Source organism: Scyliorhinus canicula, chromosome 7 (genome assembly GCF_902713615.1).
Source record: "Scyliorhinus canicula chromosome 7, sScyCan1.1, whole genome shotgun sequence".
In the NCBI taxonomy this organism is placed as follows: Eukaryota; Metazoa; Chordata; class Chondrichthyes; order Carcharhiniformes; family Scyliorhinidae; genus Scyliorhinus; species Scyliorhinus canicula.
In genome coordinates, this window is record NC_052152.1 from 107,483,636 (window position 1) to 107,496,188 (window position 12,553).

General features: G+C 45.9%; 1 protein-coding gene across 8 annotated transcripts in view; it reads right to left on the reverse strand.

The window, feature by feature from the left end:
* The window catches only part of fndc3a (fibronectin type III domain containing 3A), a 333,055-nt gene that overhangs the window by 139,430 nt on the left and 181,072 nt on the right, over window positions 1-12,553 (reverse strand). For 7 of the 8 annotated variants that reach the window (XM_038802625.1, XM_038802621.1, XM_038802626.1 and 4 more), the window contains 3 exons: window positions 11,994-12,257; window positions 7,668-7,726; window positions 5,569-5,726 (listed from right to left, as the gene is read on the reverse strand). In XM_038802625.1, coding sequence (XP_038658553.1) covers window positions 5,569-5,726; window positions 7,668-7,726; window positions 11,994-12,257 — 481 coding nt within the window. The remainder of the gene's footprint in view (window positions 1-5,568; window positions 5,727-7,667; window positions 7,727-11,993; window positions 12,258-12,553) is intronic. The other variant, XM_038802629.1, reaches the window with a different exon arrangement.

Consider the following 12,553-nt stretch of genomic DNA (forward strand, 5'->3'; position numbering starts at 1 on the left):
GGGTCGTGCATGGCGGGTGACATCGAAGGTGGCGTCAAAGATGGCGGTCCCCATGGGTCGCGCGTGGCGGGTGGCAGCGAAGATGGCGGCGCCCACAAGTCGCACATGGCGGGTGGCACGGCAGATGGGGTCGGTCCTGACAGGCAACAGGCAGCGCTGCTGGGACTAGGAACTTTAGGGACAGGTCGGGCCCAGCAGACTTTGGCGAAGTGGCCCTTCCTCCCACACCCGTTGCAAATCGCGTTCCGTGCAGGGAACGTTGTCTGGGGTGCTTGCCTTGGCCGCAAAAGTAGCATTTCGGGCTTCTGGAGTTGGCGGGCTGCTGCGCGGCACAGGCTTGCACCGCACTCGAGTCAGGTGATGGCGGCGCCCACGAGGGTGCCGCGTGGTCGGAGGTGTCGGCCTCCACGTTCTGGAAAACCACTTCCAGCGAGTTTGAGAGCTGCACTGTCTCGGGGAGGCCGAGTGTAACCCTTTCTAGCAAGCGCTGGCGGATGCAATTGGATTTAATGCCCGCGACATCAGCGTCCCTGATCAGCAGTTCCGTGTGTTGGACAGCAGATACCGCCTGGCAAGACAGTTCCGGCCGAATACCCGCAAGGCATGCACAAATTCGGCTTGTGATTCTCCAGGGCATTGTCGCCTCGTGGCAAGGAAGTGCCTGGCGTACATCTCGTTTACTGCCTTTACGTACTGTCCCTTCAGCAGCATTATCGCCTCCTTATTCATGGGGGCGTCTCTGATAAGAAGGAAAACTTGCGGGCTCACCCATGCGTTGAGTATTTGAAGCTTTTGGAGGTTGGTGATGTCGTCGGTGGAGGATCCGAGGTAAGCTTCGAAGCAGCTTAGCCAGTGCTCGAATGTGACAGTTGCGTCGGCTGCTTGTGGGTCCAGCTCTAGGCGATCAGGTTTGAGTGATGAATTCATCGTTAAAGTTTAGCTTATTAAATTGATGTGCCATCAATTAACAGAAGATGAGTAGTGAACGAAACTGTGGCTTTAATAAACTAAACAGAAAGCCTCCTGGCAACTGATCCCGAACTGGGGCAGGGCCGGAGGTCAGCCACCTTTATACCGAGCCCGAGGGGAAGAGCCACAGGCGGAGCCATCAGGCAGTGGTTTACCACAATACATGTAGTACAGTAACAGTTTACCACAATACATATAATACACTAACAGTGGTTTATCACACAGCTGATGGGAATTTTGTATTTATTTTCCTTTGGAGAAGAATATAATGTTGACTTAAATCAAAAAAAACCTTGCTGCTCTTCTCAGAACCCACACTTATTCAAAACACAGGAAATATAATACAAACACCCCAGACACAATCCTTCCACTGACCTACAATTTGCCCAATAATAGACTTCATGATATCCTTCTAAACTCTGGCCCACCAAAGCTTATCAAATGGAACTTCTGATCCCATTCCAATCTTAACTTATGTACAAGTCACCCTTGGTCGATCTGTTTCCATGAATGAAAATGGTTAATTAGTGTTTAAATTCTTTCTATTTACACCAAAATCCTTTCAACCATTTTTTTCTTTGCACTGCTACACTTTGATGGAAACTGTGGAAGCAAAGTCAGGACTTTCTGCTGGGCACTCTGCATTTCTATGGCCCTGAAATTAATTTTAGTAACTTCAGACCTGAACAGTTGACTCAATTTCTTCACAACATGGATCAGAAGGACAGGAACATGAGAATAGCTAAATGAAAAATGACTAACGTCCATCTAATTTGCCTTCTACCAGCCTTGAAATCAGATAATCTAATAACCATAGAATCTGTATAATGCAGAAGGAGGCCATTTGGCCCATCGAGCCTGCATCAAACCTCTGGATGAGCCCCATGCCGAGGCCCAATTCCTCACCCCATCCCATATCTCCACCTAATCTTTTTGGACACACTGGGGGGCAATTTAGCATGGCGAATCTGCCTAACCTGCACATCTTTGAACTATGGGAGGAAACCCGAACACCCAGAGGAAACCCATGCAGACACGGGGAGAAAGTGCTAACTCCACACAGTCACCCAATGCCGGATTTGAACCCCGGTCCCTGGTGCTCAGTAAGCAGTGCTAACCACTGGGCCACCTGATGTATTTGTTGCCTCATCACAGCAATCAATCTCAATTAGTACAGAACAAATTCAAAGATGAGACAGATAAAACCTTCAGTTGTGGAAAGCTTTGAGAATCAGAGGTCCAAGTTACTTATTCCTTCCAAGTATGCTAAACTTCACCATCAGATAGATCTTCTGAGGTTTAGGAGAAGGTAAAGATATTGGTGTGAAGGGGACAATTTCAAAGTTTCAAAGGCTGATCCAAAACTCTGAAGTATTGGGCACAATCCACCGACTTTGCTTTTGAGCGAGAGAGCAACATGGCCAGTAGATGCCAGCAGAGGCCTCCTATGGGCTTCCTGGCAGCCTTACACCTTGCGGAATATACCCAAATTCCATGGCTCGTTGGAATCAGAATCCAACCCAAAAGGAGCATAACCAAATGGTGCACACATACGTAGTTTTAAACCTATGTAGGCAGGATTACCCAGGATCTGTTCTTCTCCCGAAATCTACCGCCCTCCCCAGGGAGGCTGTAGGTGGAACAGCACCCGGGGGTCTCCCAGGCCATTGTAGGCCCCTGGATGGCCAGGGACAGTGCAGAGTGACCCCCAGGCCTTCCCCGTGAAACGCAGGAACCTTGGCACAGTCCAGCTGGCACATTGGCACTGCCACCCTGGCAGGAGCGCTGCCCGGGTGCCAGGGTGGCAATGCAAAGGTGCTGAGGTGCCTTGGTGGCATTGCCAAGGGTCAGGGCCTGAGCGGGTCCATGCCCATGATAGGAGGGTGGGGTCATATGGAAGGTGGGAGGGGCAGGGCAGCTAAGTAGGAGGTTGAGGGGGGTGATGTGATGCTGGAGGTGGGGGCTGTAAGTGGGCATGGGGGGAGCCAGAAGAGAGGGAGCCCTCAGGGACACCATAGCGGGGTGTCCTCACTTGGCAGGGGTGTTGGGTATTGCTGGATATATGTTGAGGATGGCGTTGCCCATGGTTGGGAGGTGTGGGGGACAAGCTCACTTCGATATCGGGGCACCCTTTCAAAATGGCGGTTTGATTTCTGAGTTCAGCTCCCCAATGTTGAAAAATATTCTAAGTGTGGGCTAAAGTGGTGAGAAACTCCCCAGGGCCAAAAAAAGTGACTGGAGTATCATTTTATAGTGGTGTGGAACTGATCACTCCCTGCAAAACCCGCCGTAATGAACTTTGAAATTTTTCCATTGAATTCCGCCCATTGTAAACTGTGAAGAGGCAGTGCAAATCTTCAAAAGGACATAACCAAGCACCGGTGGAGTGGTCAGATAGGTGGCAGATGAAGTTCAATGCAGAGAAGTGTGAGGTGATGCATTTTGATGGGAAGAACATGAAGAGGGAATAGAAAATTGATGATGGAAGGCACGTTGGAGAGACCAATTAATAAAGCATATTGGCTGGTATTCTCTGGCATTCGCTGTCAGTGGTATTCTCTGGTACCGCCGGCAATGCACTCTTGAAAAAAAGTTTTCCAGCAGCGTGGGATGGATTTAATGGGAATTGAACGTGGTGGAGGAAAAGACTCCCGTCGTCGGTGAATGGCACCCTGCCTCCTGCCATTGAGAAACACAGGGCTAGAAGGCCAGAGAATCCTGCCCATAGTATTCTGGACTTTATTTGTAGGGGCACAGAGCACAAGAATAAAGAGATTATTCTGGGCGCCCATGGATCCTTCAACTGAGGGATTATTGGATGACAAGCAGTAAAGGAGTACCCAGATGTTGGTCTTGAGGGAAGGAGGCCCATAAAAGGTGCAATCCAGGTACAGTGCAAAGAGATTGCTTTGGTTAAGTGTCAACTTCAGCAACACCTACATAATGAATTAAAGTCACAAGAAGTCAACCGAATTTACCAAGGTAACAACAGAAGTAACACCTAATAACAATGTATTATGAAGTATTGTTCCTACTTGCAACTATCCTATATTATTTTATTTAGCACTTTGCCAGAATGTGTGATCTATATTAGAGCAAGTTAGGGGTAGGCTGATGTTTTAATCACTAACTGAATTGTGTGTAGTCTAAATTGAGGTAAGGTGGTGGTGGGGTGGTTGGGTGGGGGGTGCTTGCGCACGCTCGCATGACAGAAAAGGAATAATCTCCAAATGGGAATTCAGGTATTATGGAGGAGAGCCACACCCGCAAATGAATGAACTGATGGAGGTGCTAAAGATGAGCCATGATGCCAAGTCTGACTTTGCAGCTGCCAGAGATCTTTTTTCACTACGGTTAAGGTGCCCTTATGAAATTGAAATGTATGCTCAGATAGCGGTCAATGGGTTTCCCTGGATGCCTGTCCCCAAAGCAGGGGCCTTAGCTGCCCATTTACCCTGCTGGCCTCTTTCACCTTCCTCTCTCTCTCCCTACTACAGGGTTCTCCCTAATGGAAAACTATTGTGTACTGTGCTTCAAAGCTGGATTTTCACAGTAACTTCATTGCAGTGTTAATGTAAGCCTAATGTGACACTAATAAAGATTATTATTATAATAGCTGAAGCTTCAAAAACAATTCTCAACACCAGCAGCAATGGAAAACCTGTTAGTTAGAGGCACATAGAAAATGTTCAGGTAAAGAGAGAGAGAGAGAGTTATACACAGCAATGGCAGATTGATTAGCAATGTATTACAAATTTCATAAAGTACAAAATTTCTTTCCACGCTCTACTTTGATATAAAAAATAGCCCAGTGCCAGTGTTGCAGCATCTCACTTTTGCACTTCACAATTCCTCTGCCTATACCTCAGAGAACCTGCCCTCTAACCCTACTTCCATGGGAGTTTGACTAGAATATAAAAACTTTACATCACTTTACTGTTCCTTTTAAACAGGTAAAGTGGTCACAGTGAATTGCATATTTGAAGCTCCCACAATAAATCATGGCATTTGGCCGGACTTGGACATCAATAGCATTTGAATTCATGTTTTACAGAGAAGTATTACAATTTGCTAACATTGTATATACTTCCTAATATTTTAAATAAGCTGGCCTATACCAATCTAAAATGTACAAAATGTCAAGGGGTATTAACTTCAATTCAATCTCAATTTCTGTGTAGATTAGATTATTTAATAGATTAGCATAGAGTACAATACATAAATATACCAATATATTTAGCAATAATGTAAGACAATAAACAAAATCATATCCTATTTCCCAAAGGAAGAAAAAGGGTAATTATATTTGCAACACACTTCTAGTACTAGCTTGAAACCTTGTTAGATTTTCTGCACAGATAAGTAAGGGCTTTGGTTAAATCTAATTAACAGGGAACATTCATCTGCATTAAGAAAGAACTTGTTCAGAAAGACTCAATTATTCTTATTCACCAGGTAATAGGCTTTTGAAAATTGACAAAATCATCTAATTCAGGTAATGCTCATTTAATGATACATACATTAATAAATTAATTTTGATGTATTAAAATATACATTTGAAAACAAGTACCAAAAATACTCTGATGATATTGTACGTACGTATAGATAATTTTGAACTTTTCATCCTTTCCACTACTTAAAATAGCAACTTCATAGCTGCATGATTTAGGTACAACATCACTATCAATGCCATCACTTATTGTGGGTGAAGGAGGAGCCCATGTGAGCACAACTGTTCTTGCTCGGATGTCAGATACCTACCAAAAAAATTAAGCATAAGAATGAAGTAAATAGGAATAAGTGCTCAGAAGAAACTGGCTTATGATTCAAGAAATACATGTCTAATAGCATACAGCATGTTACCGTAACCTGTTAAAGTGACATGGGGGAGCTGGGAGAGACTCTTGTGAGGTTTGAGAGGTGTGGATGCAGCAAAATGTATTTCAGAGATTTTTCTCCTCTAGGTGCAGAATGGGCCTGCCTCTACCTATCTAGACCAGTGTTCTTCAAATCGGGGGTGCAACCCGCCAGGTGGGTCGCAGGCAGGTGTCGGGAGGGTCACGGAGCCATTGTCCGTGGCGCTTCCGATTACGCAAATCCCCGCGCAGCAGCCGGCTTTTCATAACGCCGGCTGCAAGCGGCCGCGACCATGAAAGAAAAAAAATTTGGCCACATTGCGCATGCGCATCGATAATTGGGCACGCATGCGCAGTGCGGCCACTATTTTTTTTAAACGGTCGCAGCTTTTTGTTTCACAAGTTCACAAATGGTTTTTATTCATTTATTTTATTCATTTTATTTTATTTTTTTTTCATTTATTTTATTTGTTTTACAAGTTCGGGGGGGAGGGGTTTATTCATTTTTTTCATTTATTTTATTCATTTTCTTTTTTTTACAAGTTCATGGGGGGGGTTTATTCATTTTTTTCATTTATTTTACTCATTTTATTTTTTACAAGTTCAGGACGGGCGTTTATTTTATAAAACTTTACAGGAAAAAAATTCAGAACTTTGGACAGATGGAGACTCCATACTTCCGACACAGGAAGACTTCACCTTCATCCAACAGGTTCCACTGGAGGAGCGTGTACGAGGGCCAAAGGGACCCAAAACCATTTCCTCAATTTTTGGCAGCAGCAAACAAGGTAAGAGAAAATGGTGGTTCACGCAGGTCGGCCGGCGTGGGTCGCAAAGGTCGGATGGGTTGGGTCCCGAAGGTTGGCCGGTTGGTAAAAATGGGTTCCCGGAAAAAAAGTTTGAAGAACACTGCTCTAGACCAGCATACTTTACGAGGCTGAGGCAACTGTACTCCCACCTGCAGGAATGGCCCCATGCCATGAGTCAGAGTTGGAAACACAGGCAACAGGTTCACTTATTGTTGCCCGAGCAGGAGAAAGGGCTGTATTCATGGGTAGCCTAAACAATGTTTTTAGTGTGCAATAGAAATTTCATGCTGCGATAAAGGCATACCAGCTTGGCAAATCTCAGCAAAGATCCAAATGTAAATGGGGACGGTAGAAAAAATCTTCATGGCGGATTAAGGTAAAAACAAAGGAAAATAAATATTGCTCTAAGGAAACAAAAGGACAAAAACGATGGCAGCAGGGTTGGGGGTGGGGAGGTTAAACAAGCATACATTTATTTTAAATGCAAGAAAACAAAAACACAGGATAATACAATAAATAACAATTATCAGGAAATGTGCAACTGTTAGTTGAGGATAACAGAGTACCAAAAAGAAAAGAAACAGAAATGGAATTATTAAATAGCGTGAGAAGGACCCCGAGGTGGATTTTGAAGATGCTGTTTGAAATAAAGGAATATTAAAAGTGACAGAGATAAACCAGTCAGAAGCACTGAAGCCAAAATTGGTATACATATGAAGTTATCACATTTATTTATTCACAAATAAAGGTTGAGGAGCATTTGCAAATCTGATCAACCTATCAGTAACCTATAATTAAGGCTGCATTCAATGAAGTAAATATTGTGAAAAAACTCAAGATTAAATATACACCGAGCACTGAGACTTGACAGAAAATCTCTATGCTCCTCAAGTAAGTGATTTAACTTCTGTCCTGAGCTGCAAAACAGAGTCTGTAATCAAGACATAAGGCATTCCTGAGTTCAAAAGCATAAACTGAGGAACATTAGACAAATTAGTGTATCATCAATAGGCCGCACGCTGTGGTCACTTACCACAGGTTTGCCGACACCTGACAGAAATGCTTCAAGAGCTTTTGTCTCTTTATCTTCATCTGCAAAATAAAAGCAAAAATTGGAGCTATCACGGAGTAATATAAAGCTCGATTTCACTGATTATGACTGGCATAGTTATTATTGAGACAACACCAAAGAACGAGTTCAAACTGTTGCATTTAAAAATGAGTGAGGTCACATAGAAAAATAGGTTCTTAGAGTGAGGGACGAGGGGGGGGGGCGCAAAGTGGAGGACCCGGCAGAATTGAATAGGGTATTCCGGGACTTCTATCGTAAGCTGTATACTTTGGAGCCGCCGGAAGAACCGGAGGGGATGAAAAGGTTTCTGGACGGGTTAACATTCCCAACAGTTGGTGGGGCGGGTGGAAGAGCTGGGGGCCCCGATTAGAGTAGAGGAGGTATTGGGGGGCCTTAAGGCTATGCAGTCGGGGAAGTCCCCGGGGCCGGATGGATACCCAGTAGAGTTTTATAGGAAGTTCTCTGAGCTGGTGGGCCCGGTCTTGGCGAGGATTTTCAATGAGGCAAGGGACAGGGGGACCCTGCCGCCGACAATGTCACAAGCCACCATATCTCTGATATTGAAGCGGGGTAAAGACCCGGAGGCGTGCGGGTCCTACAGGCCAATCTCCCTGATTAATGTAGACGCCAAGCTCCTGGCAAAGGTACTGGCGGGTAGAATGGAGGACTGCGTACCGGAGGTGATTGGAGAGGACCAAACGGGGTTCGTGAAAGGTAGGCAGCTGGCGGCCAATCTGAGGAGATTGCTCAATGTGATAATGATGCCCCCGGCGGGTAGAGAGGTGGAGGTAGTGGTGGCAATGGACGCTGAGAAGGCCTTTGACCGGGTGGAGTGGGACTATCTATGGGAGGTGCTCGGACGGTTTGGGTTCGGGGAGGGATTGGTGGATTGGATCAAATTATTATATCAGGCCCCGAAGGCCAGCGTCAGGACCAACAGAGAAGTGTCGGAGTACTTTAGGTTGTACCGAGGGACCAGACAGGGCTGCCCGCTCTCCCTGCTGCTGTTTGCGCTGGCCATAGAGCCGCTGGCGATTGCGCTGAGAGCCGCAGAGGGTTGGAAGGGGATGGTGAGGGGCGGGGTTGAACACAGGGTTTCTCTTTAGCGTTGTTGCTAGCGCTTTCAGTCCCGACCCCCTGCACAAACTCTCCTCCATTCTGACCCATTGGGAATCAATCCCTATGACCCAGCGCCACACATCCTCCACATTCGCCGCCCAGTAGTATCAGGTTCGGAAGACCCAAACCGCCTGCCTGCCTTCCCCTCTGTAGCAGCACCTTTCTAACTCTGGCCACCTTCCCTCTCCATATGAACAAAGTAATCCTTCCCTCAATTTCTCTGAAAAAAGCCTTTGGCAGAAAAATCGGCAGGCTTTGAAAAATAAACAGAAATCGCGGCAACACGTTCATTTTAACCCTGTACCCGACCGCCAGTGACAAAGGGAGACCATCCGAACCTTGCCAGATGAGCTTTCACTCATCCCACCAAACTAGAAATGTTGTGCCTGTGGAGCCCCCCCACCACCCACTCCCGGGCAACCTGTACCCCCAGGTATCTAAAGTGAGTCCCTGCATTACGGAATGGCAGGACCCCACCCCTGGCCGAGACACCACAAAATACTCACTCGTTTAGATTTAGGTTGTACTCCGAGAAAGCCCAAACACTCTAAGCAGCTCCAATATTCCCCCAATCGACACACTTGGTTCTGACATGTATAACAGCAAATCATAGGCATATAAGGACATCCTATGCTCTAGCCCCCCCAGCACTATTCCTTTCCATATCCCCGAACTTCTTAATGCGATGACCAATGGGGGGGGGGGAGGGCAGCAATAGGACATCCCTGCCTAGTCCCACGGTGGAGAGAAAAGTATCTCGAGCTGATGTTGTTTGTGCGGACACTCGCCCTCAGCTCCTTATATAGTAGCTTTACCCAGTTCACAAATCTTGGTCCAATCCCAAACCGCTCCAGAACTGCAATCAAGGACCCCCATTCTACCCGGTCAAACGCCTCCTCAGCGTCCAATGCCACAACCACCTCTGTTTCCTTCTCCTCTGCCAGTGCCACAACGACATTTAATACCCTTCTAACGTTTGAAAAGAGCTGCCTCCCTCTCACGAACCCCGTCTGATCTTCACCTATCACCTTCGGGAGGCACTCCTCCAGCCTACCCGCCAGTACCTTTGCCAATACTTTTGCATCCATATTCAGAAGTGATATGGGCCTATACGACCCACACTCCGTCGGATCCTTATCTTTTTTTTTCAATAGTAAAATCGATGCCTGCCCCAAAGTTTGTAGCAATACCCCCTTCCCTATCGCCTCTTCAAACATCCCCACCATCAGGGATGCCAGCTTATCCTTGAATTTTTAAAAATAATATTCCACCAGAAACCCATCCGGCCCAGCCACCTTCCCCGACTGCATCCCCCCAATCGCATCCTTCATCTCCTGCTCCACTATCGCTCCTTCTTATGTAGCCCTGCCCCCCTCTCCTAACCTCGGGTACTCCAACCCATCTAGACATTCCTGCATCTCGGGGTCTCCCCCAGGCGGCTCTGACTTGTACAACCTCTCATAAAATTCCTCAAAAACCTTGTTAATCAGATCCGGAGCCACCACCAACTTCACTGCCCTATCCCTCAACTGAAAAATTTCCCTTACCGATCATCCCCCATCGAGGTGAACTGATCGCTGTGCTGCGACACAGCCTCCCCCACTTCCTTCATCCTCTCGCCTTGCTCTCACCTCGGCCGATGTCTTTGCCACAGCTACCCTCACCAGGGCGATTGCCTCCTCCACCAATGACTTCAACATGACTGCCATCTCCTTCCTCAAAGCCTCCATGTCCCTCGCAAACTGATTTTCCAGCTCCACTGCCAACACCTCGGTCATCTTCTCCACCGTATGTAGTGTGGCCCCACCATGTGGTCCGACATTCGCCATCTTGTCAGCACTTTTGCTGGTCCTCTCATTCAATGACGAGCCCGTGTTTCCTCCCTTCCTCGACGCTGCATTTCGCATCCTTTAACGACTTATTATTTTTCCTTTTTTTTCACCCTTCTTTCCTTCTTCAATCTATTTTTTATTTTATAGAAAACAAAAAATTCTTCCTTCAAAAAAAACAAAAAAAAAAACTTTCACCAAGTTTCAAGTTTCTTTAAAACTTCTTTCTCTTCTTTTTTGTATTCCTCCAGAATGTTCCTGGGACCGGATTTCAGTCTTCTTACCACAGTCTAAGCGGGAGCCATCCGATGTTGGACATCTCACCTACATCGCGGCTTGCCACCTCGACCTCCGTTTGGTTCCACCCCCGCTGCTCCAACCTCCGTGCATGCTGGGCCCGTCGCCTCAGCACCAGCCGCCCGACACACGCGCGGGGTTCCTCGCCGGTTTTCGAACCGACCCTGCTTGATTCACGGGACGGTCCCCAAGGCCGACAATAATCAAGGGGGAGAGCAAAGAATCGGGGAAACCCACAAAAGCATTGCAAATAGTGGCCACCGGCTGGAGCTCCTCTCGATGCGGCCGACCCGCTCGCAAACGCCAGGAGCATTGTATAATAATCCAACTTTTACTGTTAAATAAATGTTTTGTTCCTTGTTAAACTAATACGTGGTTCTGTGACTCTGTTCCTCCACATTTTAGTTTTAAAAAGTAAAAGTTATGGTCTTTTGAACCAGGGGTCCATTCTGGGATCTTCCCACCCAGTTATATCAACTGGGATTGTAACAGTTGGATAAAGCTATTGAGGAATCTGCAGAGGTGGGTAAATGAAGTTGAGGTGCAGATTAGCCATAGTCTGATGAACAGTTTCAAGGGGTTTAAATGGCGTACTCCTGCTGCATGACTGCAAAGTGTCATATGATATCCAAATGGATACCAAAACAGTTCTGTGTATTAACCTCATAGCGTTCAAATATAAAAAGGTTGTACTTCAATGATATTTGGCCACAAAAGACATTATTCAGCGAAACTTTAAGCAGCAACTTTAATCCAGGAAAATGATCCAGGTGCTTTACAGAAGACACTAAGTAATTCTGGAGATTAAGCCTATCAAATTCAGATTAACGTCTCAACAACACTCCTCTAACCATATACATTTCCATCATGTTGTTTCAACAAACATTTTACTAATAATCTCGCAACACTCTCAGAAGCATCACTTATTATTGCTTGAAACTTGGAAGGTTAGTTTCGCTGCATATAGAAACATGTGTAGCCCATTCACCTCTTTGAACACTGCATATCACTTGGAAAGAACTGCCACGAACATTCAACATACCAAATATTTCTGTATCGCTTTCAGGTGTGCCTTGCATTTTCCTATCCGGTTTATTCTTCACCATTCCTGTGGATGTTCCCAGAGAACCTTGTTCATCTTGTTCACTGATGCGAGATTTGTGGGGAGAGGATGATGGGCTGCTGATCTTATCTTTCGATCCATTAGCTTGTCTGTCTTTTAGCTTCTTTTGTAAGCGCTCATATGCTTTGCTAGTCCTTTCATCTCTGTGGATAAAGTTGGGCCTCCCATGAGAGGGATGAGGTTCTGTAATGCAATATGTATATATGGATTACATTTTAAAATAAATTTCATACAAAATTTTGGGGGTAAATATTTTTTCAAACATGCATAAACAGAACTCCCACAGTATTGTAGCCATCTGGGATGGCCACTTACAACCAGGAACAGAGAAGCTCGCAAAGCATATCGGGTAAAATGGACAAAGCAAGATTCAGGCAGGCTCAGAGCCTGAAATATATATTTGCAAGTGAGGAATCCAGACGGTATCGAAACTCCAACCAATTAGCATTTTGATGGACCGATTAGCATTTGATGGCCCA